Source organism: Chelonia mydas, chromosome 3 (assembly GCF_015237465.2).
Source record: "Chelonia mydas isolate rCheMyd1 chromosome 3, rCheMyd1.pri.v2, whole genome shotgun sequence".
Lineage (NCBI taxonomy): Eukaryota > Metazoa > Chordata > Testudines > Cheloniidae > Chelonia > Chelonia mydas.
This window is the reverse complement of record NC_057851.1, coordinates 40,353,078-40,378,986: the sequence shown is the minus strand read 5'-3', so window position 1 is coordinate 40,378,986 and position 25,909 is coordinate 40,353,078. Positions and strand designations below refer to the sequence as shown.

The 25,909-nt window shown below is 37.3% G+C and overlaps 1 protein-coding gene across 1 annotated transcript in view; it reads left to right on the top strand.

Annotated features, from left to right (window-relative positions):
- The window catches only part of CSMD1 (CUB and Sushi multiple domains 1), a 1,979,019-nt gene that overhangs the window by 1,930,731 nt on the left and 22,379 nt on the right, over nt 1-25,909 (top strand). Inside the window, exons 58-66 of the mRNA XM_037894193.2 lie at nt 2,605-2,781; nt 5,104-5,283; nt 6,637-6,810; nt 7,923-8,096; nt 11,303-11,376; nt 14,968-15,079; nt 17,479-17,658; nt 19,470-19,514; nt 24,971-25,132. Of these exons, the coding sequence (XP_037750121.1) occupies nt 2,605-2,781; nt 5,104-5,283; nt 6,637-6,810; nt 7,923-8,096; nt 11,303-11,376; nt 14,968-15,079; nt 17,479-17,658; nt 19,470-19,514; nt 24,971-25,132 (1,278 nt within the window). The remainder of the gene's footprint in view (nt 1-2,604; nt 2,782-5,103; nt 5,284-6,636; nt 6,811-7,922; nt 8,097-11,302; nt 11,377-14,967; nt 15,080-17,478; nt 17,659-19,469; nt 19,515-24,970; nt 25,133-25,909) is intronic.

The window sequence follows — 25,909 nt, the reverse complement described above, 5'->3', positions numbered from 1 at the left end:
CCATGTAATGTGTGCCATGTTAATTTTACTTTGTTCTAGGGGTTTTTTTTTAATAAAAAATGTCAGAAGGTACCAAATCCAATGCCTTCCAGAAGTCTAAGTATATTATGTCAACGCTATTACCATTATGAACCAAACTTGTAATCTCAGCTGAAAAAGATATCAAATTAGTTTGACAGGATCTATTTTCCATAAACCCATGTTGATTTGCATTAATTATATTAGCTTCTTTTCATTCTTTATTAATTGAGTCCAGTATCACTTGCTCCCTTATTTTTCCACAGATTAATCTCAGGCTGACAAGTCTATAATTACCCAGGTCATTTACCCTTATTAAAAATTGGCACAACATTAGCTTCGCCAGTGCTCCAAGACTTATTGAAAATCAATATTAATAGTCCCCGAGCCACTGAGACAGCTCTTTTAAAAGTCTTGGATGCAAGTTGTCTGGACCTGCCGAGTTTAAAAGTGTCTAACTTTAGTAGTTTGTTTAACATCTTCCAGAGATATTAGTGGAATGGAAAGAGTGTTATCCTCATCATATGATGATATTATATCTGTGCCTCCCTCCCAAATACATAACAGAAATATTTATTGAACACTTGTTGGATGATATAGCAATGTTGGTCCATGTTCTGTCCTCAGCTACCACTTCAGTGGGTGTAGCATCTTTATTCCTTAAGGTAGAATTTAGTTGACCAGAGTTGTGAAAAAACGAGGAAAACATGGTTGAAAATATATTTACAAAATACAGTACCACCATGTTAATGCCCCCTTTGGCTCAGGTTTTGACAAGCATTCAGTCAGTCAACAGTAATGTTAGGAGGAGGAACTTTTATTTATGTAAATATGGGTAACTCTGTGAACCAGTGTATTTGCACACATTTATGGATATTCATGACAAAAGAGCCTGAATTCCCATTCTAATATATTCTGGCTTTGTATGTTTGTAACGGAGCTCAGAGACTAGAAGAATGTAAGAAAGTTTTACAAGGACTGGCTTCTTCAAACTAAAATTTAAGTTCAGCATTACTTTGGGATAGAATAGTGAAGACTCTGTGCTATAGAAAAGCAGTCAGAAAACTCTGGAAAAAAAGAAGGAACAGGAAGTTCTTTCTTCCGACCGGTAGCTACAGGGTGGTGGAGCTTTAAAGTTTTAAGACTTGCGAACAGGCAGAGTCTCTACCCTGTTATCAAGAGATCACAACATCTTTGAGGGCTTGTCTTAATTAGAAAATTATATCAAATTACAACACAATATTGAAGAGTCATATTAACTAACATGATGCTGACCAGAACATTGTAGTCACTGTACACAGCAAAAAATCATGTTTGACATCATTTTAGCTGGTTGTGGGTTGCCTAAGACTAGCTCAAATCAGGCTGACCATGACTCGTCCCTGTCTAAGGAGTTGTGGTCACAGAGTTGTAAAACAATGTAATTTCTAATAAAGAGAATCCCAAGTTTAGTGTCCAATCTCACCTCCCTTCTCAGGATTTGGCTTAGCTATTAATAACGTAGCACAAACCTCAGCCTAAACTTCCTCCCTGGCCTTAGCTGTCATTAGTTGTTGGGTGGTTGATTGGTTGTGGTTTTTGTTTGTTTTATTTTGCTTTTTCCTTCAGACATTTCCATCCCATTTATATATGGTCGGAGTTAATTGGACCCACCTGCTAGCATGATTGAACAATCATTATACTGAATCTTAATATAGAATTTTAAGCCTAAGTGATTCAGGAAAAAAGGGCTGCATTCTTACATATGGTCTGAGAAGTTGCCACACCTATTACAGAGGCTGATATGATAGATGGAGCTTCCAGGAGGAGTTTGGGGACAGTATGCATGCAGGAGAACTGAGCTACTCAGCAGGGCTCTGCCCTGAATAGCAGTTAGTCTAGCAGGAAGGTTTTTCTTATCTTAGTCCTTTAAAATGGTGGTTCTGTGGCAGAATCCTGAAGCATTTGCTTCCTCTGCTCAGGGAAATGTTTTGTCTTTGACCAATGGGATAAGGTCAGAATAGAACCCAGGTAACTTGTACATCAAAAGGCTGGATCACAGGCCAGTCTTGAGCTGTCCCTCTTCCTCATTTCTTTCCCCAGCCCCACAGCCAAAAAGAATTTTATGAATACCATATACACTAAATTTCAGAAATGCAATTAATGTATCATACACCTTTGACCACTTCACCTATTTTCTGTCTACTAATCCATTTCCCAAGCTATATATCCCCTGCCACAGCAACATTTCCTTCTCCTTCCTCCAGCCTGGCATCAAACACAGACATATACTGATAGACATACAGTAGGCAAGAGTTCAAGTCATTGCGATTCTCTTTCATTTTATTTTCATATCTTGTACAGTAACTTTTTGAACATGTGCTGTAAGAGAGACAAATCTGTTCATTTACATTTACCATCCGTAACTACGGTAATCAAATAAAATGATGGTGTAAGCCTGAAAGGAAAAAAAATAGATTTTAGCCCCTTATGTATTAAATGCTCAGCTTTTAGAATAATTGTAAGCTATTAAAATGCATTGCCTTACGCTTTTCAGACAAGTAATTTATAATGGGTACATTGACTTTCTTTTTTTTTTCTTGATAGCTGTATCTTGTGGAAATCCTGGCACCCCAGCCAATGGCATGATAATATACAGTGATGGGATATTATTCTCGAGCTCAGTCATCTATGCCTGCTGGGAAGGTTACAAGACTTCAGGGCTAACTACTCGACACTGTACAGCCAATGGGACATGGACTGGCACTGCTCCAGACTGCACAGGTCAATAACTGACTTTTTGTCACAATAGGATTAAAAAAGAGTAGGATGTTATTAACTTGGTAAACCATTATCTCCTACTTTTGAATAAGCACACTTCTCAGAGGGTAACATGCACACACATTCATTAATAAATGTTGGACTTTTTTCATTTTTTGTTATGATTACTTCCAAAAAGTAGCTCTACAAGGTAGAACAGTAGAAGACTCTTAGTATCTAAGATCTGCTTTAGTCAAACACAGTATTAGTTTCAATACAGGGTAAGTAGTTAAAATGTAATGGCCTGTGATATACAGAAGGTCAGACCAGATAGTCCCCTCTCTGGCCCCTGTGATATACAGAAGGTCAGACCAGATAGTCCCCTCTGTGAATCTATGAACCTTTCTATAGCTCTGTCTGTTATGTTACAGAAGTTAGAAAATGTTCTTTGTAGCTTGAATACAGAAAATTGCTTTCATTCCAGTACCTGTTAAATTAAATATTACTCCTCACAATAGCAAAAATACATATTGTTTAGATACCTTGGCTTATTTCATGTTTGATTATTTCAGTATTATATTTTGAAATATCGCTACTTTTAATTATCTCCTTATGTTGCTTTTTCAAGATTTTCTGTGAATTTAGGAACAGGTAGTTGGAGCAAAAACTGCTCTGAAAAATTAGCCTTTATAATCTAGTTCTGTTTCTACAACTTGTGCTGGACATAGTTCAGATTTGGGATTTACAGTGTTTGTGAGGATCTTAGCTGCAGAATTATTCAGAAGAAAGTAACACTGAAATACCCCATATGACACTAGTGAAAATTGTTTTGAGTTAACATTTTTATCTATTAGTCAAGTCACAGGAAAATTTCAGAATGAAGTTATTTGACTATCCAAAACAGATTATATTTGATTAAACCCTAAAGGAACTTTAAACCACAAGTACTGCATTTACTATAGATCTTAAAGCAACACTAGTGAATTTTTTTTTAAGAACAACTGTAAAGTGAATACTGGCCCAGATCTTTATTTTACAGGGTTTGTATCTAAAGAAACAGGTTTTTTCCTGATCGTTTACAAAGACGTGCTGGAAAATTACTTCTAGAGAACTATTGTGAAGTAAATTGAAACAGCAGATTTGTGGACATTTTTCTTCAAGAGAGAACCTACAAGGCATTCAGGATGGAGTGAACAGTAGAGTGAAAACAATTAAAACCAATTATGTTTGTATATATTGTACACATTAACATAAATGGTGTATACTGTTAATAGAAATATACAATACATAGACATATATATTAAATATTAAATTGATAGGTACAAATTTTGATGTGTGCTGAACTTATAACTCCCACTGACTTTGAGGCTGAGCACACTCTGTGAGGTGTTGTATTCTTTTCACGCCCAGTGAAGTCAATTACAGTGAAAGGCATTCAGCTGCTTGTGTATTCTGACCCGTCAGTGGGAACTACCGGGGTTGATTAGGTGTCCAGAACTTTTCTGGATTTGTTCTATAGTGTTTGGGGCCTTTAATAGTGTTCTGCAGCATAATATGGAGTACCAAGATTCACAAAAAGTCCTAGGGACAGAAAGTAGAACTAAATTCTGCCTTCACCTCCATCCTATGCAGCTCCACTGATTTCAGTGTGCTTATCCAGGTGAAATTCAGGGCAGAATTTCAGCACTGCAGGAATTTTCAAAAGAGCCTAAATGGGACTTGTGTTCCTAAGTCACTTAAGCTCCTTTGAAAATCTGATCCCTTTTTGATGGTCAGGCTGATAAGGAGACAGGAGTTCTGTGAAGCTCAAATAGGAGAATATAATGTGTGTCACAAAACAGCAACAACTTTAAGGCCCTGATTCAGTTCCTGTTGAAGACATTCAAAATTCCCATTGATATAAATGGGAGAAGGTTCAGGCTCTACCTGATTGATAAAAACTTTTACAGAACCCCATGAAGACTTCCTTCCAGGCCTACTTGGTCACAGTCATATGTGTTTTTTCCACTAAACAATAGAAACAAGGTGCACATTCTGACCTCAGTTACACTGGTGTAAATGCAGAGTAACTCTATTGACTCAAATGGAGTTGCATTACATTACATTTATATAAGTGTTACTCAGTGAAGAATTTGGCCCAGGATATTTAGTACTTTTTAAAATAAAAGAAACATTTTTGTTTACCTTTTAATGTTTTCAGATAAAACAGCTGGATCAAAGTCGCTTTGCTGCTTGTGTATGCTAGAAAAGGGACATTGTGTGTATGAGCAAATGTGTCCATGTGTACTTAGTTTTTTTAAGCTTTATTTATATAGGTGCTGAAGTAAGATTCTCTTTCTTCACTAGTAATCAGCTGTGGAGATCCAGGTGGAATAGCAAATGGTATGCAGTTTGGAACTGATTTTATCTTTAATAAGACAGTCAGCTATCAGTGCAACCCAGGATATTTGATGGAGCCTGTCAGTTCATCCACTATACGTTGTACGAAAGACAGCACTTGGAACCAGAGTAAACCAGTCTGCAAAGGTTTGTTTTGTAACTTAAGTAGCTTACAATGACTGTTCTGATACTGTATATACCATTAATATTTTTATTATTAATTATGAAGGGGAACAATTTGCACAACCACTTTTAAGATAGATAAGATGCAAACCATTAATATACTGCTGAGACAGTCAGATAAGAGATTTTAATCATGTAGTTATTTTTGCCCTACATAAGATGTAATGAGGAGACTGACAGAGAACTGACTTGGAATTTATTAGAGCCACAACAATATGTGTTAAATATTAGAGCAGAAGGCTGAAAATACTAACAGTGACATCCTAACCCTGCCCCCAAAGCCAAGTTTGTGGCAGGAAAAGGATTCTCCAGCACAGGTACTGTGGAAGACAGCTGAAAGGCTGCCTTCTGAGGACCTTATTGCAAACACTGATGTAAGGGGCATGACAAGGACAGGGCTGGAGGTGGGAGAGGTGTGTTAGGGGTCATAGCATGCAGCACTGTGCAGATTCTGGATCACCACTGCAGCCCATAGGATAGCCTGGGGAGGCTGCCATAACTTAGGGTCCCAGGCCTGTATAAGTTATGTCATGAACATCTCCAGCCCTGAAGTATCCCAGATTTGGGTGGCAGGACGTGGGCTCCAAATTCTGTGCTGCACCTCTTAGAAGTACAGCACAAGATCTCATTAATAATTAAATGTTAGTTTATGCGATTGGCTGACCAAATTTTTATTTATAATGGTGTTGGAGGCATCAGCTGAAGCACTTTATATTTGCATAGTGTGTGGAAGGAAGCAATATTTTTAAAGATACTTTTCTTTAAAAATAGACTTAATTTGTTTTAGTTTCCATCAATTTGAGCATCCTCTGGAAAACGCTGGGGGTCCCACATAGCCCCTATATTTTAAGAGTTGAATAGAAATATAGCGACATAATTACCAGTAAAGTCAATATCGTTTGAATGAGTACAGCCTTAGATGACTTAGAAAAAGGGATCTTATATAAGTAAAATCAGAGAAAGATCCTTAAGATTTTTCCCTTAATTATTGTCCCAAAGCACAGTGATGGTGAAAAATGGTCTAAAATTTTAATAGTAACAGAAAATTAATTGTATTTCAACTTTTTATTGATTGATCATGTATGTTGTTTATTTTGCTATGTTTGTCTCCCTCCTTTGTAACTCTCAATGTTGATAAAATTTAACATGCACATGTGTGTATTTAATGTGTGTGTACTATGGAAAAGTCAAAATGTGCATCCTCTCTTGGGGCAAAACTGTTCCCAATAAGTTTTGATTACAGAAGCATGACTCTCTACAATATTACATTTAGTATAAATCCTATAAAATCTGTATATTCTCTCTTTGTTTCAATAGCTATCACATGTGGCCCACCTCCACAAGTGCTACATGGAAAAGTAGAAGGATCAGATTACCGTTGGGGGTCCAGTGTAAGTTACAATTGTGCAGAGGGCTATCAGTTATCCAATGCAGCTATTCTTTCATGTGAAGGACGAGGTGTATGGAGGGGAGACATCCCACAATGTCTACGTAAGTATGAAGATAATGGTGTGTGGCTGAACCACCTTAAGCTCTGATTGCCTCATTTCTCACAAGCTAAATAGGGTCAGGCTCATTCAGAATAGGACATGAACTTCCTAAACACAAACAAACAAACCAACCCTGGGAACTGAAATTAGGAGTGCTATTTATTTGTCAAATGAAGTTCTTCCCTGACTCAGTACTGAATCAGTGCCATAGGTTGGAATTAGGAGCAGTATACTGCTGTGCGTGCATTTTTTTTTTTCAGATAAAATGTAAAATAGACGTCCCTGACCACTGTGGCTATTCAGGACCTTCATTCCTGAACAACCTCTTTACCAACTCTCTGCTTGCTACACAGAGATTTGCATTTCCACCATGATCTCTCATTCTCTGTTTGGACTCATATCTCTAGCTCTCTTTCTGTCAACCTTACTCGATGTCCTGCCACCAACTGAAGACCGACATAGCTAAAATGAACTCCTTAGCCAGCTAATCCTAAATCTTCTTTTTTTCTTCCTTTTCTGTTACCATTTCCAGGTTCATCATTAAGCTCCGCAACCCTTAAGCTCATAGCCTCAGTATATTTTTTGATTCCTCTCTGTCCCTTTCTGTCTCTCTCTCTCTCTCTTTCTCTTCCCACTCCCCCAACTGAGAAACCATCTTTAAATCCTGCTCATGTTTCCTTGACAGCCTCTCCAAATTCTGTCCATTTTTCTACATTCCCACAACCTGAACTCTTGTCTAGTGCTGATCACCATTAAATGCTAAAATTGGGCTACTTTGAGAATAATATGAGGGCAGTATTTTCAGAGTTGGTATCTAAAGCTAGTCATCTACATCCATATTCAGGCACCTAAATTAAAGTGGCCTATTTTGTGAGTGCAGTCTTGTGCCTGCAGTTTCTCGCAATGGGGGCAAATAGTTGTGAGCACAAATGTTACCATTTGTACATCTGTGTACCTGATCTGTGAGCATAATCACATGGTAGAACGCTTGCACTCAAATTTAGCAGTGACTAGCCTCTGCTCACTTGTGCCTTCAGAAATGAATGCTACTTTTAAATGTTAGGTATGTTCAGTTCTTCAAATACCCTTTTTTGTTTTCTTTTTCTTCAATAGCTGCATTTTGTGGAGATCCTGGTACTCCAGCTGAGGGGCGTCTTAATGGGAAAAGTTTCACTTACAGATCTGAAGTCTTCTTTCAGTGCCGACCCCCTTTTATACTGATAGGATCTTCAAGAAGAGTCTGTCAAGCAGATAGTGTTTGGAGTGGAATTCAACCAACATGTATTGGTAATAATTTCCATCATCTCTGCTGTTTATTAGTCAGAGTATTGTAGATAATCTGTTATCATGATCAAGATCAAGTCCCAAATCAAAATGTTCAGTCGGGATTTGTGAAAATGGTTTTTCAAACTGCACAGATTAAAAGATCACATGTAGCTAATACTGGGTGGGCTTGATCTTTTGAGATTCTGAGTACTTTCTGTAATCTTCTGAATGCTCTCAGCCTCCTATTGATTGCAGTGAGACTTATGTGCTTGCTTATGTGCTTGCAGCCTCCTACTGATTGCAGTGAGACTTATGTGCTTGCAGGGTAAGATCAAATCTCCCACTGATTTCAGGATTTGACCCCAAGCAAATAGAGATCTTTTTGTGTGTGATTTTGGTGAGAGGATGCGGAAATGTCTCTGCTGTTTTCTAAACAAACATGCTCAAATTTAGAATTAAATGATCACAGTGATGATTTTTCTTGAGGCAGAAGGGATTGGCTCATTTGAAGAGGTGACATTGGGTAAGAGGGGGAGCAAGAAAGCTTATTGAAAACACCCTTCTCTGAACATAAGAACATAAGAATGGCCATACTGGGTCAGACCAAAGGTCCATCCAGCCCAGTATCCTGTCTACCAACAGTGGCCAATGCCATGTGCCTGAGAAGGCGTGAACCTAACAGGTAATGCTCAAGTGATTTCTCTCCTGCCATCCATCTCCATCCTCTGGCTAATAGCCATTAAAGGACTTAACCTCCATGAATTTATCCAGTTCTCTGTTAAACCCTGCTAAAGTCCTAGCCTTCACAACCTCCTCAGGCAGGGAGTTCCACAGGTTGCCTGTGCGCTGAGTGAAGAAGAACTTCCTTTTATTTGTTTTAAACCTGCTGCCCATTAATTTCATTTGGTGGCCCCTAGTTCTTATATTATGGGAACAAGTAAATAACTTTTCCTTATTCACTTTCTCCACACCACTCATGGTTTTATATACCTCTATCATATCCCCCCTTAGTCTCCTCTTTTTCCAAACTGAAAAGTCCTAGCCTCTTTAATCTCTCCTCATATGGGACTCGTTCCAAACCCCTAATCATTTTAGTTGCCCTTTTCTGAACCTTTTCTAATGCCAGTATATCTTTTTTTTTTGAGATGAGGGGACCACATCTGTACGCCGTATTCAAGATGTGGGCGTACCATGGATTTATATAAGGGCAATAAGATATTTGCCGTCTTATTCTCTATCCCTTTTTTAATGATTCCTAACATCTCATTAGCTTTTTTGACTGCCGCTGCACACTGCGTGGACGTCTTCAGAGAACTATCCACGATGACTCCAAGATCTTTCTCCTGATTAGTTGTAGCTAAGTTAGCCCCCATCATATTGTATGTATAATTGGGGTTATTTTTTCCAGTGTGCATTACTTTACATTTATCCACATTAAATTTCATTTGCCATTTTGTTGCCCAATCACTTAGTTTTGTGAGATCTTTTTGAAGTTCTTCAAAGTCTGCTTTGTTCTTAACTATCTTGAGCAGTTTAGTATCACCACAAACTTTGCCACCTCACTGTTTACCCCTTTCTCTGGTCAGTTAATGAGGAGCCACTAGCACTAAATTCAGATGTGTACTCTGAATAAATTCTAATGTCCTTAATCCAGACTGTGCTGCTGTGGGCAATACGAGTGTGTCACATCTTCATTCAGCAGTGAAGAATATGAGTTACAGGAAAATTGTATATGAGCATTAAAATGATGGTGTAAACCTGCAAATAGCTGGGAGTCAACTTCCAGTAAATTTTTCTATTTTCTACAGTAAGTGATATATAAATACATTGAATATGTTGCATCAAAAAGATCTGGTTTACCTCAAGAAGCCCCCTCAGTCACAGCTTTTCTACTATTATAATAACAAAACATTTCATATTAGAGCTTCTGCAGTTTTAGAAAATATCATTGTGGAAAGAAGAAAGGTGTCAGTAATTTAAAGGTATTTTTTACCTGTAAAATCAGATGGTTGAAAAAAATTATAACAAAAATAATCTCCTACAGGAACAAATTTCCCCAAAGATGGCAATGTTTACCACTTCTTGACACTGCTTATTTTGTTATAATAGCTGTGGGCTATCTAATTCTGTTTTTTTTCTTTTTTTCAAGAGGTTGGTTTCTGTTGGTGATGCACTTTTTAAAAAAAAGACTGATCTGTTTCATTTTTCCATTAGCAGCTGTCCAGACTAACTGATGATGAAGTTAAAAGTCCCTTGATTGTTCAAGTACTACATGTTTTTTAAAATGTCATGCGTTAGGTTCCCATCTATCTGAATTCTGAAGCCACTAAGATTTCCTTTATAAATCAGTGCATTATGTATTCTAGCGATAGGATGATGAAAGTGACTGACTAGCACTGAAATTGGAAATCAGGCTATAAAGAAATGATATATCACACCACTGGATTATAGGATTACGATTACAGAGCATTGGAAATTGTTACAGATGAAATATAGGCCCAAATCCTGAGCTTTATATTGCAGTGCCAGAACAAAACCAGAATAGCCAGCCATGGGAGGATCATCCCAATATAGTGGGAGTTTCTGGTGGCGTACAGCCATCCTCTCAGCTCCTATGCTACCCACCTTCCATCCTGCCCACCTAACAGGCATGACTGGGCACCCCGATAATCTTCCCAAACTGTCATGTCCGTCTCTAGGGAATGTTGGCAGCTGGTATAACCAGACCAGAGGACAGCCAGCCCAGGATTTAAGGGAACTCGACATCCACACCTTTTCTGAGATGTACTGTTAACTCTTCAACCAGAGCTGAGTTTCTGGGCCTCTTTTAAAGCATGTGCTTTCATGGTCACAAAAAAGAGTTTCTGGCAAATAATTTTATGCTTAGCTTCCTAAGGTTGGTTTTCAGAAATTTGGCTTTACAACTCTGTGGTTCCTAGGAAAAGAACACTAGGAGGGAAAGATGTCTCTCAGTGTTACATCTGCATTATGTATAATGCTTTTGACTGACACAATATGCTGTGTATTCCATAAGATTCAAAGGGGTCAGTTGTGTACAAAAAAAAAATCCCAGTTCTGAAATCTCTGTGCTGCCAAAACTATCTTCATGAATTACTTGTGAACATATTGAAAGAAAAAAAAAGTACTGTAATTTTGTGTGGTTTTAATTTATCTTTGAAAATTTAAACTGAAATAACATCTCCTGTGTTTTCCATTTTAAAATTTAGATCCAGCCCATAACACTTGCACAGATCCTGGTACTCCACCCTATGGAATACAGAACAATTCTAGAGGTTATGAGGTAAGGAGCCTTTTTATTTACTAATTTCCTGAAATTGGAATACATTTAATATTAATGTATGTTAAATTGTTTTTAGCTTTAAATGTTAAAAATAATGTTTATCACTTTCAGATTTGTTTTGACTAAAACCTCAGGCTTCATCTTCAGTTATTGGTTTAATATGGAGCTTTAGGAAGAAACTCACAGTCTTTAAAATATATCATGTCATAAGTTTTTAGTAGAATTCCCCACTGAAATAAGTGAGGACTTTTGCTTAAAAATTAATGATATGCTATAGACCTTTGAGTGGACAATAATTATATTGTGCATGCAGTATTTTAGCTATATCCCTACAAGGTTATTCAAGGTTATTTTTTCTCCCTCAGATTAAATTGTTTTGTTCTATACCCGTAGCTGTTACATACTTTAACAAACAGTGAGTAAATAGCTGATATACTAAGGGCCTGATCAAAAGGCCATTCAAGTCACTGGAAGAAGTCCCATTGACTTCTCAGGGCTTTGGATCAGACCCTGACACATGCCATCAAGTAGCTTCATTCAATTATAAAAGCATATTGAATTCCATGCATAAACACAGAAGCTCAAGTTAGTCTGCATGATGGTCAAAATTCTCTTTGAGTGTCATCCTTATAATCCCTTAATTCTGCATGAAATATTAGTTTATTAAGCATCTGTCTTGAAAGAAATTGAGAAAATATCACAGAAGTACCTAACTGCCATAATGAGTCATTGTCATTCAATGTTCGGACTGATGAGAATTATTTAGGATTCTATCAGAGAATAAATTGTTAGTGAAATTTTACTTTGGAACGTGTTTACTATAGTGAATACAGTAACTGTCTTTCAGTTAATCTCTGCTGTCCCTAAATTAGTCCCCTACCTATTTCTGTCGACTCCTGGACATATGATTTCTCTCCAGTCAGTTATCTCTTGAGCTTTCTTAGCCTGCACTTCTCCAGTAACTCTAGCCTTTCTGAATATCTTGATCAAATTGCATCCCTTCTATCTCATACATCCACCTGTATCACCAGTTCCCATGAATATATGGATCATAATTGCACCAACTCCATCTCTATCACTGATTTCTCCAGAATATACAGACTCAGTTTCTCTCCTCATTTATTATTGAAGGCACTGGTAACTCTTAATGCCTATTTTGGTCTTAGATTGTTCAGGGTTTCATTTCTAGATATAACTACTAGTAGTAATAGAGCCTTGACATCATAAATGCTTGCTTCACTGAGTCAGGTCAGTCTGATAGGATGGAATGCAGTTTTTGGATGCTACTGATGGAAGGGGACACATTTTACAGCTGTGATTATTTGAATATCCAGTTTCAGTGAGGTATCCAATAGGACACCATTGCTGGGAATCAACTTTTAACAATCTGTGGGTAGATGACTTTGTTAGAGAAAGATGTTATGGAAGAGGGCAATTCTTTGAGGTGTTTATCTGTGCTTACCAGCATCACCTCTGACTTACCTGAGTTCATTTTCAGTTAGCTGTATTTCATTGCCCTGCTGTACCAATGCATACACACCTCCAGCCCTTTCTCAGCTAAGCAATATGAAGAGTAAATTACTTTATTCCTTCTGAAGATTGAAAAAGATACATAACTCTATTACTGGCTTGAGCATAGTCGTGTCATTTTTCCTTGACCTATTTAAATCCTTTCTAGATTGACACTTCCTGTTATGAAATTCCAATTTACGGTGAAATTCATACTGGTATTCACTAGTATCATAATTGACAATATTTTTACAAAAAGCAAGAGCACTTAAGAGTCAGAAGAGCTGCATTCTATTCTAGACTCTACTCTCTCTGTATGTCTTTGGACATGTCACTGAGATGGAAATTTTCAGACATGGGTGCAAACAATTATGCAAGAAAATCCATACCATCAATTAGACATTTAACAAAAGTGTCCTAATTTTCAGACCCACTTCAGGTAGAATTGGATTGTAGATGCTGTGCTCATGGGATCATCAGGCCACCTCTCTTTAGATGTCTCAATATAGATTTTATGTTAGGCACCAACATTTGAAAATGTTGGCTTTAGCTTCTCTTGCCTCTGTTCCCCGTGTATACACTTAAATTGATAATACTTGTATTCCTCTGTAGTGTCCATTGAGATCTTCAGATAGAAGGTGCTATAACTTGGCAGTGTATTATTTTTATTAAATATTAAATATTATTCACTTGCATGCTACACATTAATATCTATTTGTACTTATCCATATTATTATAATTTACATCTCTTTCCTTACTCCTTCATCAAATCTATTACCAACTCATCTCCTCTGTCAGCAAAAGCACTTCCTCAATGGACAGTTCTTCATCCTCAGTTGTCCTGACCTCCCAGTGTCCGTGGGTCGCCATTCTCGGCCAGTTCCTGGTCAGCACATCCTGCGCTGTTTCCCCCAGCTCCGATTGGCCGGGAATGGCAAACCATGGCCACTGGGAGATGCGCGCAGCCATGCTAATGTAAACAAACTGTCTCACAGCCCTCCAGCAGATTATCCTGATGGGCCGCAGTTTGCCCACCACTGAGCTAGACCAATTCAGCCTACAAATAAGGTGCACATTTTTAAAAATGAGGGTAATCAACTATTGGAACAACATACCAAGGTTTCTGATAGATTCTTCCTCACTGGCCATTTTAAAATCAAGATTGGATGGGTTTTTTTTTCTAAAAGATATGCTGTAGTTAAAAGAAATTAATTCAAAGAAGTCCTGTAGCCTGTGGTATGAAGGAGAAAACAGAGGATCACAATAGTCCCTTCTGGCCTTAGAACATGTGAATCTATGAAATTCCTATCCCATTTCCTTAATTTCCTTTCCTCAAAAGGATTGTAAAGAAAGTGGTCTTTTCTCACTTTTATGACCACTTTACTTAGAACTGCCTTCTTCACTTGCAGTCTAGTGTTCTACTCTTTCTAATAGAGATTGCATTCCTTACTGTTTTCTCACCCACTTAATCACAGTACAGCTTTCAGTACTGTCAATCATCACTTCGCTTCTTGAGCATCTCAAGCAGAACTTAGGTAGTACATAGTCACAAATGTAGCATCAACAATTATGCCCATAATTTTCTGTACGAATATAACTGCAGGTGTAACTGCAAGAGATCTTTTATCATTGCACAGTATGGAATTTGTATTTTCCTATTTTCTTTTTAAACAAATAGCTTATTAATTCATACAGTGAGAAAAAAATCTTTAAAAGCAAGTTTTCTAGTTATGGTAAGTCAAATGTAGTGCAATGTATAGAAATACCATTTTAGTCATTTGTCACACATTTTAGTTGCTTCTGTCACACAAATTGATAGACTAGAAAGTTGAGAGTGTATAGAGTGTGGTTCCTTTTTGTGTGTCCAGTCTGATCCATTTTTTTCTATCTATCACTGGCAGATAAATTCAGTTTTGCCATCATGGATGAGACTTTGATTGCATAAGGAAAAAATCTAACTCTGTAAACTGCAAACTGATGATCTTTTTTTAAAAATCTCCCTGGCAGCATATCACTATGCTGTCAACTGATTGCAAGTGCTGGTTTCCCGTTTTCTCTTATATTCTACTTTTGATTCTGCAGGTTGGAAGCACAGTCTTTTTCAGATGTAGGAAGGGTTATCATATTCAAGGCTCTACTACTCGATCTTGTCTTGCAAACTTAACTTGGAGTGGTATACAGTCTGAATGCATTCGTAAGTACAGGGTTTTTTTCTTTAAAATTTATGTGTCATAAATATAAAGGGAAGGGTAAACACCTTTAAAATCCCTCCTGGCCAGAGGAAAAACCCTTTAACCTGTAAAGGGTTAAGAAGCTAGGATAACCACACTGGCACCTGACCAAAATGACCAATGAGGAGACAAGATACTTTCAAAAGCTGGGGGGAGGGAGAAACAAAGCCTCTCTCTCGGTCTGTGTGATGCTTTTGCTGGGGACAGAACAGGAATGGAGTCTTAGAATTTAGTAAGTAATCGAGCTAGATATGTGTTAGATTCTGTTGTTTAAATGGCTGAGAAAATAAGCTGTGCTGAATGGAATGGATATTCCTGTTTTTGTGTCTTTTTGTAACTTAAGGTTTTGCCTAGAGGGATTCTCTATGTTTTGAATCTAATTACCCTGTAAGGTATTTACCATCCTGATTTTACAGAGGTGATTCTTTTTACTTTTTCTTCTATTAAAATTCTTCTTTTAAGAAACTGAATGCTTTTTCATTGTTCTTAAGATCCAAGGGTTTGGGTCTGTGGTCACCTATGCAAATTGGTGAGGATTTTTATCAAACCTTCCCCAGGAAAGGGGGTGTAAGATTTGGGAGGCTTTTGGGGGGAAAGACGTTTCCAAACGGACTCGTTCCCAGTAACCGGTATTAGACGTTTGGTGGTGGCAGCGAAAGTCCAAGGGCAAAAGGTAAAATAGTTTGTATCTTGGGGAAGTTTTAACCTAAGCTGGTAAAAGTAAGCTTACGAGATTTTCATGCAGGTCCCCACATCTGTACCCTAGAGTTCAGAGTGGGAAAGGAACCTTGACAATGTGTAATGTAGTTTTTGACAAGGTAATAAACCAATACACTTTTTAATCTCATATAGTAGATAATATGCAACATACTCCCCACTGTCTCAAAGTCAGAGTTTGCCAACAGATACTACATAGTTTACTGCAGTCATTTACTCTTCTAAATGTAGCAGTAAATTTCTGTGTGTCAGATGCCATGGTGTGGTGACTGTTGACAAATGGTATCTTTATCATTGTGCTCACTGTCACTGTATCAACTCTGTTGGGCTAAATTCTGCTTTCAGTGACACCAGAGCAAATCTGTTATAACTCTACTAAAGTTCATGTAGATTTTTTTGTGTTTATATTGGTGTCATTGAGAACAGAATATGGCACACTGTATGTGTAGGAACATTTTGTTGGCTAGTCTTCTGTGAACCATGAAGTGTGACTCATGACTCCACAGCTCTTCTGGGCTCCAAGTGGGAAGCTGGAAGATCAATATATTTGGATTTCTGTGATGGTTAGAGTACATCAGTGAACTACTACAATATAATAGACTGATCTAAAATAAAAATAATACTTCAGAGCAGTGGCTCTCAACCTTTCCAGACTACTGTACCTTTTCAGGAGTCTGATTTGTCTTGCGTACCCCCCAAGTTTCACCTGACTTAAAAACTACTTGCTTACAAAATCAGACATAAAAATACAAAAGTGTCACAACACACTATTACTGAAAAAATTCTTACTCTCATTTTTAAACATAATTATAAAATAAAGCAATTGGAATATAAATATTGTACTTACATTTCAGTGTGTAATATATAGAGCAGTATAAGCAAGTCATTGTCTGTATGAAATTTTAGTTTGTACTTGACTTTGCTAGTGCTTTTTTTGTAGCCAGTTGTAAAACTAAGCCAATATCTAGATGAGTTAAAGTACCTCCTCGAAGACCTCTGCTTATCCACAGGGGTACATGTACCCCTAATCGAGAACCACTGGTTTAGAATGACCTTAGATTCTAATCCCATTTCAGATTAATTTTAAGATGTTATAAATGGACAAATGGAGCAGAAAGATTGAGACATCTATTGCAACAATTTCTGTTATACCCAGTGAAGTATGATAAAACCTTTATATGGAACCTTTATTTCATTTGATGTTTATAATGAATTTATTTAGCACACTAATCACTGTAATTTTCAAGGTTGTTTCAGACACTGAATTTATATGATGCTTGAAGCTATGACAGTACAACAATACAATACCGATCACAGAATAATTTGCAATGGCATGTGCCCTGGCTTTTCTTCCTTTTAACTCTTTTTCTCCTTCGCCTTAATAATGGATCTTCAGTGTACTGTGTAGAAATAGATGATATTAGTAGGAGTCATTATTTCCAACTTCCCACAACACAACAATACATCACAAAGTCTCAATGTTACTTCTGCTGAAAATATAAAAATTGCTTGCCATTTTTAAAATGGTAGAAAGTTTGCTAAGTGAAAAGGGATGGATTGGCATGTGTTTGTTCTAAATTCTGTAAATAGATACTGTGTACAACTGTTTGTTGCAGCTTTTGCTAACCCTAAAAAACCCTTTCAGCTCATGCTTGCAGACAGCCAGAGACACCAGCGCATGTAGATGTGAAAGCAATAGATCTTCCTACTTTAGGTTACACTTTGGTGTATACCTGTCAGCCAGGATTTTTTCTTGCTGGTGGATCAGAGCACCGGACATGTAAACCAGATATGAAATGGACAGGAAAGCCACCTATTTGTAAAAGTAAGTTGTTGATCAAGTGATATATCACACTCTACAGAAATTGGACTCATATTTATCCTAGTATAATTCTATTGATTTTAGAGTGTATACCAGGGTTGAATTAGGACCAATTAATATCACAATAAAACAAACTGTCATAATAGTGTTCAGATTATGACATAAACTGAGCAAATGAATACATTCAAAGTGAATGTACCATCCTGAACTCACTCAGAAAAAAAGTATACCTACAGATAATAAAAAAGTTAAACTAAAAGACCACAATTTGTTCAAGACAAGCAGTCAATTTTAACCGTGCGTTTTCTTTCTTATCTCAGTTTGTGTCAAATCTTAACATTCTTTAAATGTGTTTTTCAGTGCTTAATGTACATTATTTATAGGGGTTTAACTTTTTTTTAAAGTTCTTTCATAGCAGACTGGCTTTTGAAATCATGCAGGTATGTTTGGATAAATTAGGTGCATTTTTTTTATCCATGGAGAATGTGTTTCCTTTAAAATAAAAGTGAACAATAAAACTCAACAAAATTGAAAATAAGCCATTGGGCCAAATTCTGCTCTGAATTACGTAAGTGTAAATCTGATATAATTCCACTGGCATACTCTGGATACAGATTTCCGAAAGCAAAATTTGGCCATTATGTTTAAATTGATTGTGGTTTGTAAATCTCTGTCTCTGCACCATTTAAACTTTTAACAGTTTTAAATAAAAGAAAAACAAAAACAAAAAAACAAATATGTGCTATTGACTAGCTGCCTGTAACATTTTGTTTGAAGCAACTTGCAACTGTAGAAAATAACTAAAAACGTGTTTAGTGAACATAGACCATTTTGGTTCTTTGTATTCCATTACCAGTTCCCTGCAAAATATTTTTTAAGGGTGCTATATATCACTAGTTCTGATGAAGAGTTGTTTGAGAGATATTTTTAAAGTGCAGCCTTTCAAATGAAGTGTAAGACTTTCCCCCCCTTGTTGTTTTTTAAGACCAGTAAACAGAATATTAAAAAACTGTCCAGTAGTGTTCATGTGTGCATACAAGCTAACAACGGCCAACTAGTTTGAGCTGACACATAGCTGTTAGGGTACAATTCACCCCTGCGCAAAGAGTTCACACAAAGTATACCACTTACATGTTACTGAAACCTTCAAAATAAGACATAAGTAGTGCATAGGACTTTTGAGAGCTCTTTTGCGCAGGGGTGGATTTCACCTGGTATGCCTGTGAAGAAAAAGAGCACACAACAGAATAGTCTATCTGCCTGACTTTTGTATTTTTTAAGCACCTAACAATATGGGGCTGGAACCCCCAAATGGTGCAAATTGACATTGACTTCAGTGGAGCTACACTAACGTACACATGATGTGGTTCTCTCCTGTGTCATCATTGACATAGTTACCTGTCTTTTTGCTGGTTTGTGCCATATCCCTAGTGTTATTCACTAGTAGTATTTGTTTAATTTTGATTTAATACATTATTATACTTACATAGATACATAATTCATCCTCACTATAAGGCTCTCTCTTATAGCACTGGGACTGATATAAAACAATAAACTTTAGGCCTGAATACATTAAATACATACCTCTGTAGTCAACTAATTTATCACAATAAAAGTGCTGGTTTCCCAAGGGTTTTTTTTCCCCAATGAATGTGTGCGGCTGTATGGGTTTGAATCTGTAATATGTTCTAGGCATTAGTTATTTCTGCTGCAAATATAGGAGGGATAATTGCTTTAATCAAGCATTATGTTTTAGCATTCTATAGAAAAATAAATATGTTCATAAAAATGATAATTTGTTTTTTTACTTGTAGGTAAAGGAGTGAGAGAAGTTAATGAAACAATAACTAAAACTCCAGGTTTGTATACCAGAACAGTTTTAGATCTAAATAAACTAAATTGATTTGTACCCTAGTATGTTTTGGGTAGTAAAACTATTTCTAACAGTTAACTTAATTATTCCGTTACTCATCACGAAGGCAGACAAATGTCCTAGATATTCATAAGAATAACTGGCATGTGAAGCCTACTCTCTGAAATTCTTTCCATAGTAACATCATTTTTACATAGCGATTTCTCATACAACACCAGCTTTTGGAGCGTTGTACCAAGGCGTTGTTAAATCAAAAGGATAATGGAGTATAAGGTAGACAGGAAGCTAGGAACGGTAGTTTTATTTTAGAGTGTTCTAATGGAGAGCCTTATAATGAGGGTAGAATTTAATTATATAAAGCTAGGTTTGGTCAAAAATCCATCTGGCTTTCACGTTGTGAATGCGCTGGAAAGTCTCAAAAAAATTGCATTTAAGAACTTAGGTTGGCCTCCATGCCACAAAAGTTGGATGGATTTTGAACTGAATTTGACCTACATTTGATTATATGCTTCTACCAGAAATATACAATATACATCTTTGGGGAAGTTTGGTACTCTACCCTTCTTCATATACAGGCATTTTCACTGGCCTACTGGACACGTTAGACCTGATTTTTTTTTAAGTGGTCTCTTTTTATATAGACAGAGTTTTTCACCAAATAAGGCCTGCCCAGAATAATAGGGCACCGCAGGGGCTGCTGCCAAGTTGTAACCTTTAGCCTTGCTGCTGAGATTGCTAACAGGAGTGTCAATTGAGATAATAAATGAGTTTATTTCCCCAGTTTTTACAGTAATCACAATAGTGTACAGTTGACTGCATTCATGCTAATTAATAAACAATCTTAGTTTGCTGGAGGCTCTTGGCTGCACCTCACTGCACAGCTAAGGTATGCATTAATCAGCTACCGCATGGTCTATTGTGTTTCATTGTCTAATTAAAATACAGCTGAAGTTCACTCAGAGGCTGTGTCTCGAACTATATTCACCAAGCAGTGCATTAATACAGACTACCTCGTGTTGTTTATAGTCATTATAAGTAGCTATTTTAAAAATTCATTTTTATAAAATGAAAGATTATGATTTTTGCATGTCACTAATTATAATACTGTTCACTCAAACAATTCACAGTAAACAACAGTAATAAATAGGGAAAAAAGTTTAGAGATACATTTCACTAACTTACTTTTAATTACAATTTTAAAACTTTTGAATTGTATCATGTATCTGAGCTCTGCATATGGTTTTTGGGCCTCCTCTCTGCCTCAGTACCTCTCCACTTAACTTTCTGTAAAGTTCCATTTGCAACCACATTGCTTTTAAATGTGGTGTAACGAATACTGCTGAATTTGGAGCCTATTTATCATAGTGAGTTAGTTCACTAAGCTCCCATCTTTGGAGACCTGAATTTAAGTGATGGTGACCATCTATATGAAGTGGGTTAGTTTCCCCGTAATTCTAGTTTATCCTTGCAATAATAATTATCATTTATATAGTACTTCAAATCTTCATAGTATATTGTAAAATTTATCTAATTAATCCTTATAATATCAATGTAAAATAGGTTTGAAAAAACAAACACTAGGCTCAGTCTTCAGCCATGGCTCTCGCTGCTTTGCATAGCCTTTTCACAGACTAACTAGAAAGATGCTCTAAAGGAGCAGCCATGGATTTCCCCTAAACAGAGCCAGCATAGGTGTCTCTATCCCACCAGCTTCTCTCACTCACCACCCTCAGATAATGGATGGAGAGGGCAGGGAGCAGCATGCCATGGGTTGGAAAAGGGAGGGGCAGGCTGGAGTACATAGTGCTCCACCTGATCCTTGCCTGGCTCAGTAATCCCTAGGGGACTACTGCAGCTGCATTTTGGCCCTCAGCCAGCCCAAGATTGGAGGAACAGAAATGCATATTACAGTCACCTTCCGCTGCTTCCTCTGCTCAGCTGTACCAAGTGTAAATTTGGTGCAGCTGAAAATTGAGCCCACTATATCATTTTGGATAAAGTGACATACTATAATTGACAGCTGTGCTCAACAGTAATTGCAAGGGTGTTGAAGCTTAGGTGAGGACTGAGATATATCATCAGGTCTTTCATGGGAATCTTGCACAGAACCTCTCAGCATTATAGCAGACTCATGTCAGTACTACCTGCCCCTCACTTTCATGAACCATAAATTCATTTGTGCATATTTAATTAAAAGAAAAAGCAAATACAATACTTTTAATACGTTTTTAAAGTATCAGCGTTTCTCATCTGCTATCACAGAGAGTCACAATTGTGACTACCTATGGAAAGAGAAGTATCCAGAACAAGAAATCTAGGAATCCTACTGAAGAATTATAATATATTACAGCATGTTGGAACTATAAGAATAAAAACCAATTGAGTGGGGAAAGGGTCAGTACTTTGCTGTCATTAGCACCGAATCACTAATTTAATATAATTAGTATAGTAGTATGTGTTACATAAATGAGATGGATTCACAGATTGTGGCACAGAGATATAGGTTGAGTAGAAACCAGGTGCCCTGAGTTTTACTCTCAGCTCTGCATATCTGGCACGTTTTGTGCACTTGCTTCTATTTAGATATTTCTTGCCAATTAGAAAAAGTAACTGTGTCCCTCTGCAGGGCTATTCTCCACCACCTTCTCATGCAGTGGAATAGGTGGTACAAGGAGCCCGTCCCACTGCACCACTCAGGTGAGGTGTTGGAAGAGTCAGTAGCAGCTACAGGGATTTGGAAAGCCGCGATACTCTTCTTTATTCCTGTTTTCATCCCCTTCCCTGTTCTCTCTCCCCTTCCTTGCCTGCCCCTCCTGGCCCTTTCACTGCCGAGCGGTAGGGGACTGGGGCAGATAGCTATTTGTACATTGTCCTTATCCCAGTTGCTTCGTACCAGTTTGACTTCAGCAGGAGTGCAGAAAAAGAGAAGCAGGTTGGCTGTCTGCAGTTTCTCTACCATATTGTCCTCTGATGATGATGATGAGAAACTGCAAGGAAATCCCTGCAGCCCCACTGGATAAATAGCATTCCAGATGGGGAGGGCTGGAGGAATGCCAAGACTCCTGAGTATGTGAGTGTCATGTGGATTATGTAATAGTGGGCAGCCCTAACTCTGACACTAACTAACTCTGATCTTTGCCAAGACACATGAAACTTGCTTCTGCTCAGCATATTACACAAGGTCCTAAATGTCTTCAGGTGTCCTTGATTTCAGACTCTGGGAGGAGGCATGCAGCATTTTAAAGGATTAGACTATTCACTCTCTGTGACTCATTATCTCTAAAATAGCAATAACACAACTTATTAACCTATCCAACAGGAATAATGTGGGGATTTATTAGTTAAATAATAATCTGGGATTGTTTAGGGCCTAATCTGAGATTTAGGATTTGCAGAATCTAATATTAATACAATTATTTTCATGTATTTTACAACTTTTTAAAGATAGACTTGATTTCTTTTTGTTTGGATGTAATGGTTGCCCAGCAAGCTAAATATTGCAGCATTGTTCTAGTATTTGAGCAAAATAGTAAGAGTTCGACAATAAAATACACTGGAAAAAGTAAATAAGATTTTAATATTTTGTTTGTTTTTTGTTATGTAAAGCCCCAATCCAGCAATGAGATCTGCATGGGAGGATACCTGTGATTCCACAGAGCCTTATTTAAGTCAGTAGTGCTGCTTCTATGCATAGGGGCCCACTCATGAAGATCACATTGCCAGACTGGGCCTAAGATATTAGAGTAATATAATAACTATATTTATATTTTTTTCAAAGCATGTTAAATTGAACCTGAGAATTTGTTCCTCATGTTTGTAGAGCTCCCTGAAAGTGAAAAGCATGACAGAAGTGCTAAACATTATTGTTACTCCTACTCATTAAGTGCACATTAATACATTAGGACCAAGATACGATCAGCAGAGCCAGTTGGTGACTTTTTTTAGACAATTAATTGTCAGTGCCCTGCCATAATAAATATGAGGAAAGCATTCATATGATTTTCTCGGTCTTCATTCCACTTTTGAAAAGTTAAAATTGTCTAAAGAAATGCACAAAACTCAGTTGGTCACTTCAAGAATTAAACCAAGGGAGAATGAAATAATGTACTCTTCCAGCAGGAGCATCTGGCTATCTGGTGGGCACCATCTGTAGGGTGCCAGTGAATGTGAGGTTACAATAGTCTCTTGATCTGTCATTTGGTCGTGATGCTATGAGGCTGGGATTTTAGCTTTTTAAAATAGCTTTTTAAAATCATTCACTCTTTGTAATATCCTCTTGAAAGATTTAAATGACGTTTCTCGAGTATGGAAGCAGCCCAGCGTCACATAGAGTATCTGACATCAGTCCCCATATTCCCTTACCTGGCAGGGGTTTTGTGTGCTGCACCGGCAAGAGGAGGGGTCCCGTCTCACTCTACTTAATACTGGCGTCTTAAATCAGCCCCCCTCAGCTCAAAAGTATTGCCACAGCGTTGTGCCATTGAGGGATGTGCACAGGAGGAAAATTGGCATGTTGGAAGGGTATAGGAGGAAATGAGAATCCCAGAGAACACCTCTTCCACAAAATTAAATTATTTTTTCCTAATGGATTTGTCCTCTTCTGATTTTATTTTTATATGTGTTTTTTTTATTTTCAATTAGTGCAGAATACTAAAAGTCACCTCTACCAAGTTGTACGCATATTTGCCAAATATTTAAAATTCAGTCTTTAATAAATTAGAAATCCAACAATTTCACTGCTACCAATAGCAGAGAGTGGGGTGGAGTGGAAGGAATAAAAATAGCCAAGAAAATGAACAAAAATACCCACTTCCCATATACCTCCACTCATTATTCCCTTCCTAGCCTAAAGGCTTGGGAGAACAGATGCAGGCTATTTCAGACCGGGGGAAAAGTAAATTCCAAATGCAAGGGACTCTCACCTTGAACTGAAGGAATTCCAACTCTAGTATCTTCACTCCACACAGAAGTGTGGCATGGGGAGGAAGCTGGTCTCACAAGCCATTTAGGGCTTTCTTAAAACACCATTTTAAACTGCACCTGAAATCTACTAGCATCCAGTGCAGCTCACAGAAGACTGGTTTAATGCGCTCATGGGGGAGACAGGACTTCCAGCAGGGCAATCTCTACAATGGGTTCTCTACTCAAGAACTTTCTTCTTTTTTTCTCAGTCCTGAGGAGAAGGTTCGCTGAGGCATATAGACAGATGGGTTATTATAATTACTTTTATTGTGCCAAGCAAGCATGATATTATGTGAAGCTGTGCAGGAAGATCATTATAGACATTGTCTCTGATACTGTATATCTTTTTTTAAAAGCACTCAGAACAATGCATGGGTGTTTTAATGTAAAGCTTAATAAATAATGACAGATGAAAAGATTATTTTACTTTACTTTTGGTTTCTGGTGATTTACTCCTTTGTTTATTGCTTATTTGTTCAGTCCCCTCAGATGTGTTTTTCATAAATTCATTGTGGAAGGGATTTTATGAGTATCTAGGGAAAAGGCAACCTGCTACTCTGACAGTCGACTGGTTCAATACTACAAGCAGCAAGGTGAATGCCACATTCATTGAATCGTCCAATGTACAACTTAAACTATCAGGTAGGTTTAGAATAAAGTAGTAGAAATATATGGTTTGTTGCTTTTTCAATTGTTCCAATTTGTCATGTTTTCTGCTGTTGCAAACGCTAAACACCAAAATTGGAATCACATCAGTAATATCTTCTAACTGATGATATGGGTCATTTATGCACTTCATTTATGTAAAATGAAAATCGTGACTAATATATTGTCATTAAAAATCCTTTCAGTGTGTTTTGCAAGAGTAACAATGCTAAACATAGTGTCCTGCTCAAATTCCAGTTTGGTCAGTTATATTTTGCCAAGTTAAATTCTCCCAGAGTTTCAAATAAAGTATTGGTTTCGTTTCTTGTCCCAAGCTGTTGTGTAGCATCACTGTGTACTATTAAACCATTGTCAGGCTAAACTCTGAAGGTGGTTGTATTTCAGTGGTAGGCAAAGTCATCCATACCGTATATAGTTTGTTCTGCACTTTAGGATCTGTTAAGATCAAAAGGTCTATAAAGGAAGATATTATTTGTTTATTACTTTTACTTTGTTTTAAAGGAGAGACATCTTGATAACATCCTTACATAAAATGGGTAGGGTTACAGAATACAGTAAGTTATGTGTTCCTTTCTGGGATGCTGATTTATGTTCTGATCTAACAGTCTGAGCAAAGTTATGTTTTAAATGGCCATTATCAGTTACATGCATCTTTCCTGGTCAAGTGTATGGGCAGAGTTGCAGGAGTTATCTGCCACATAGAAAGACATCTTTCATTGAAACTGTGCTGTTTACGATAGTAATACAGTATTT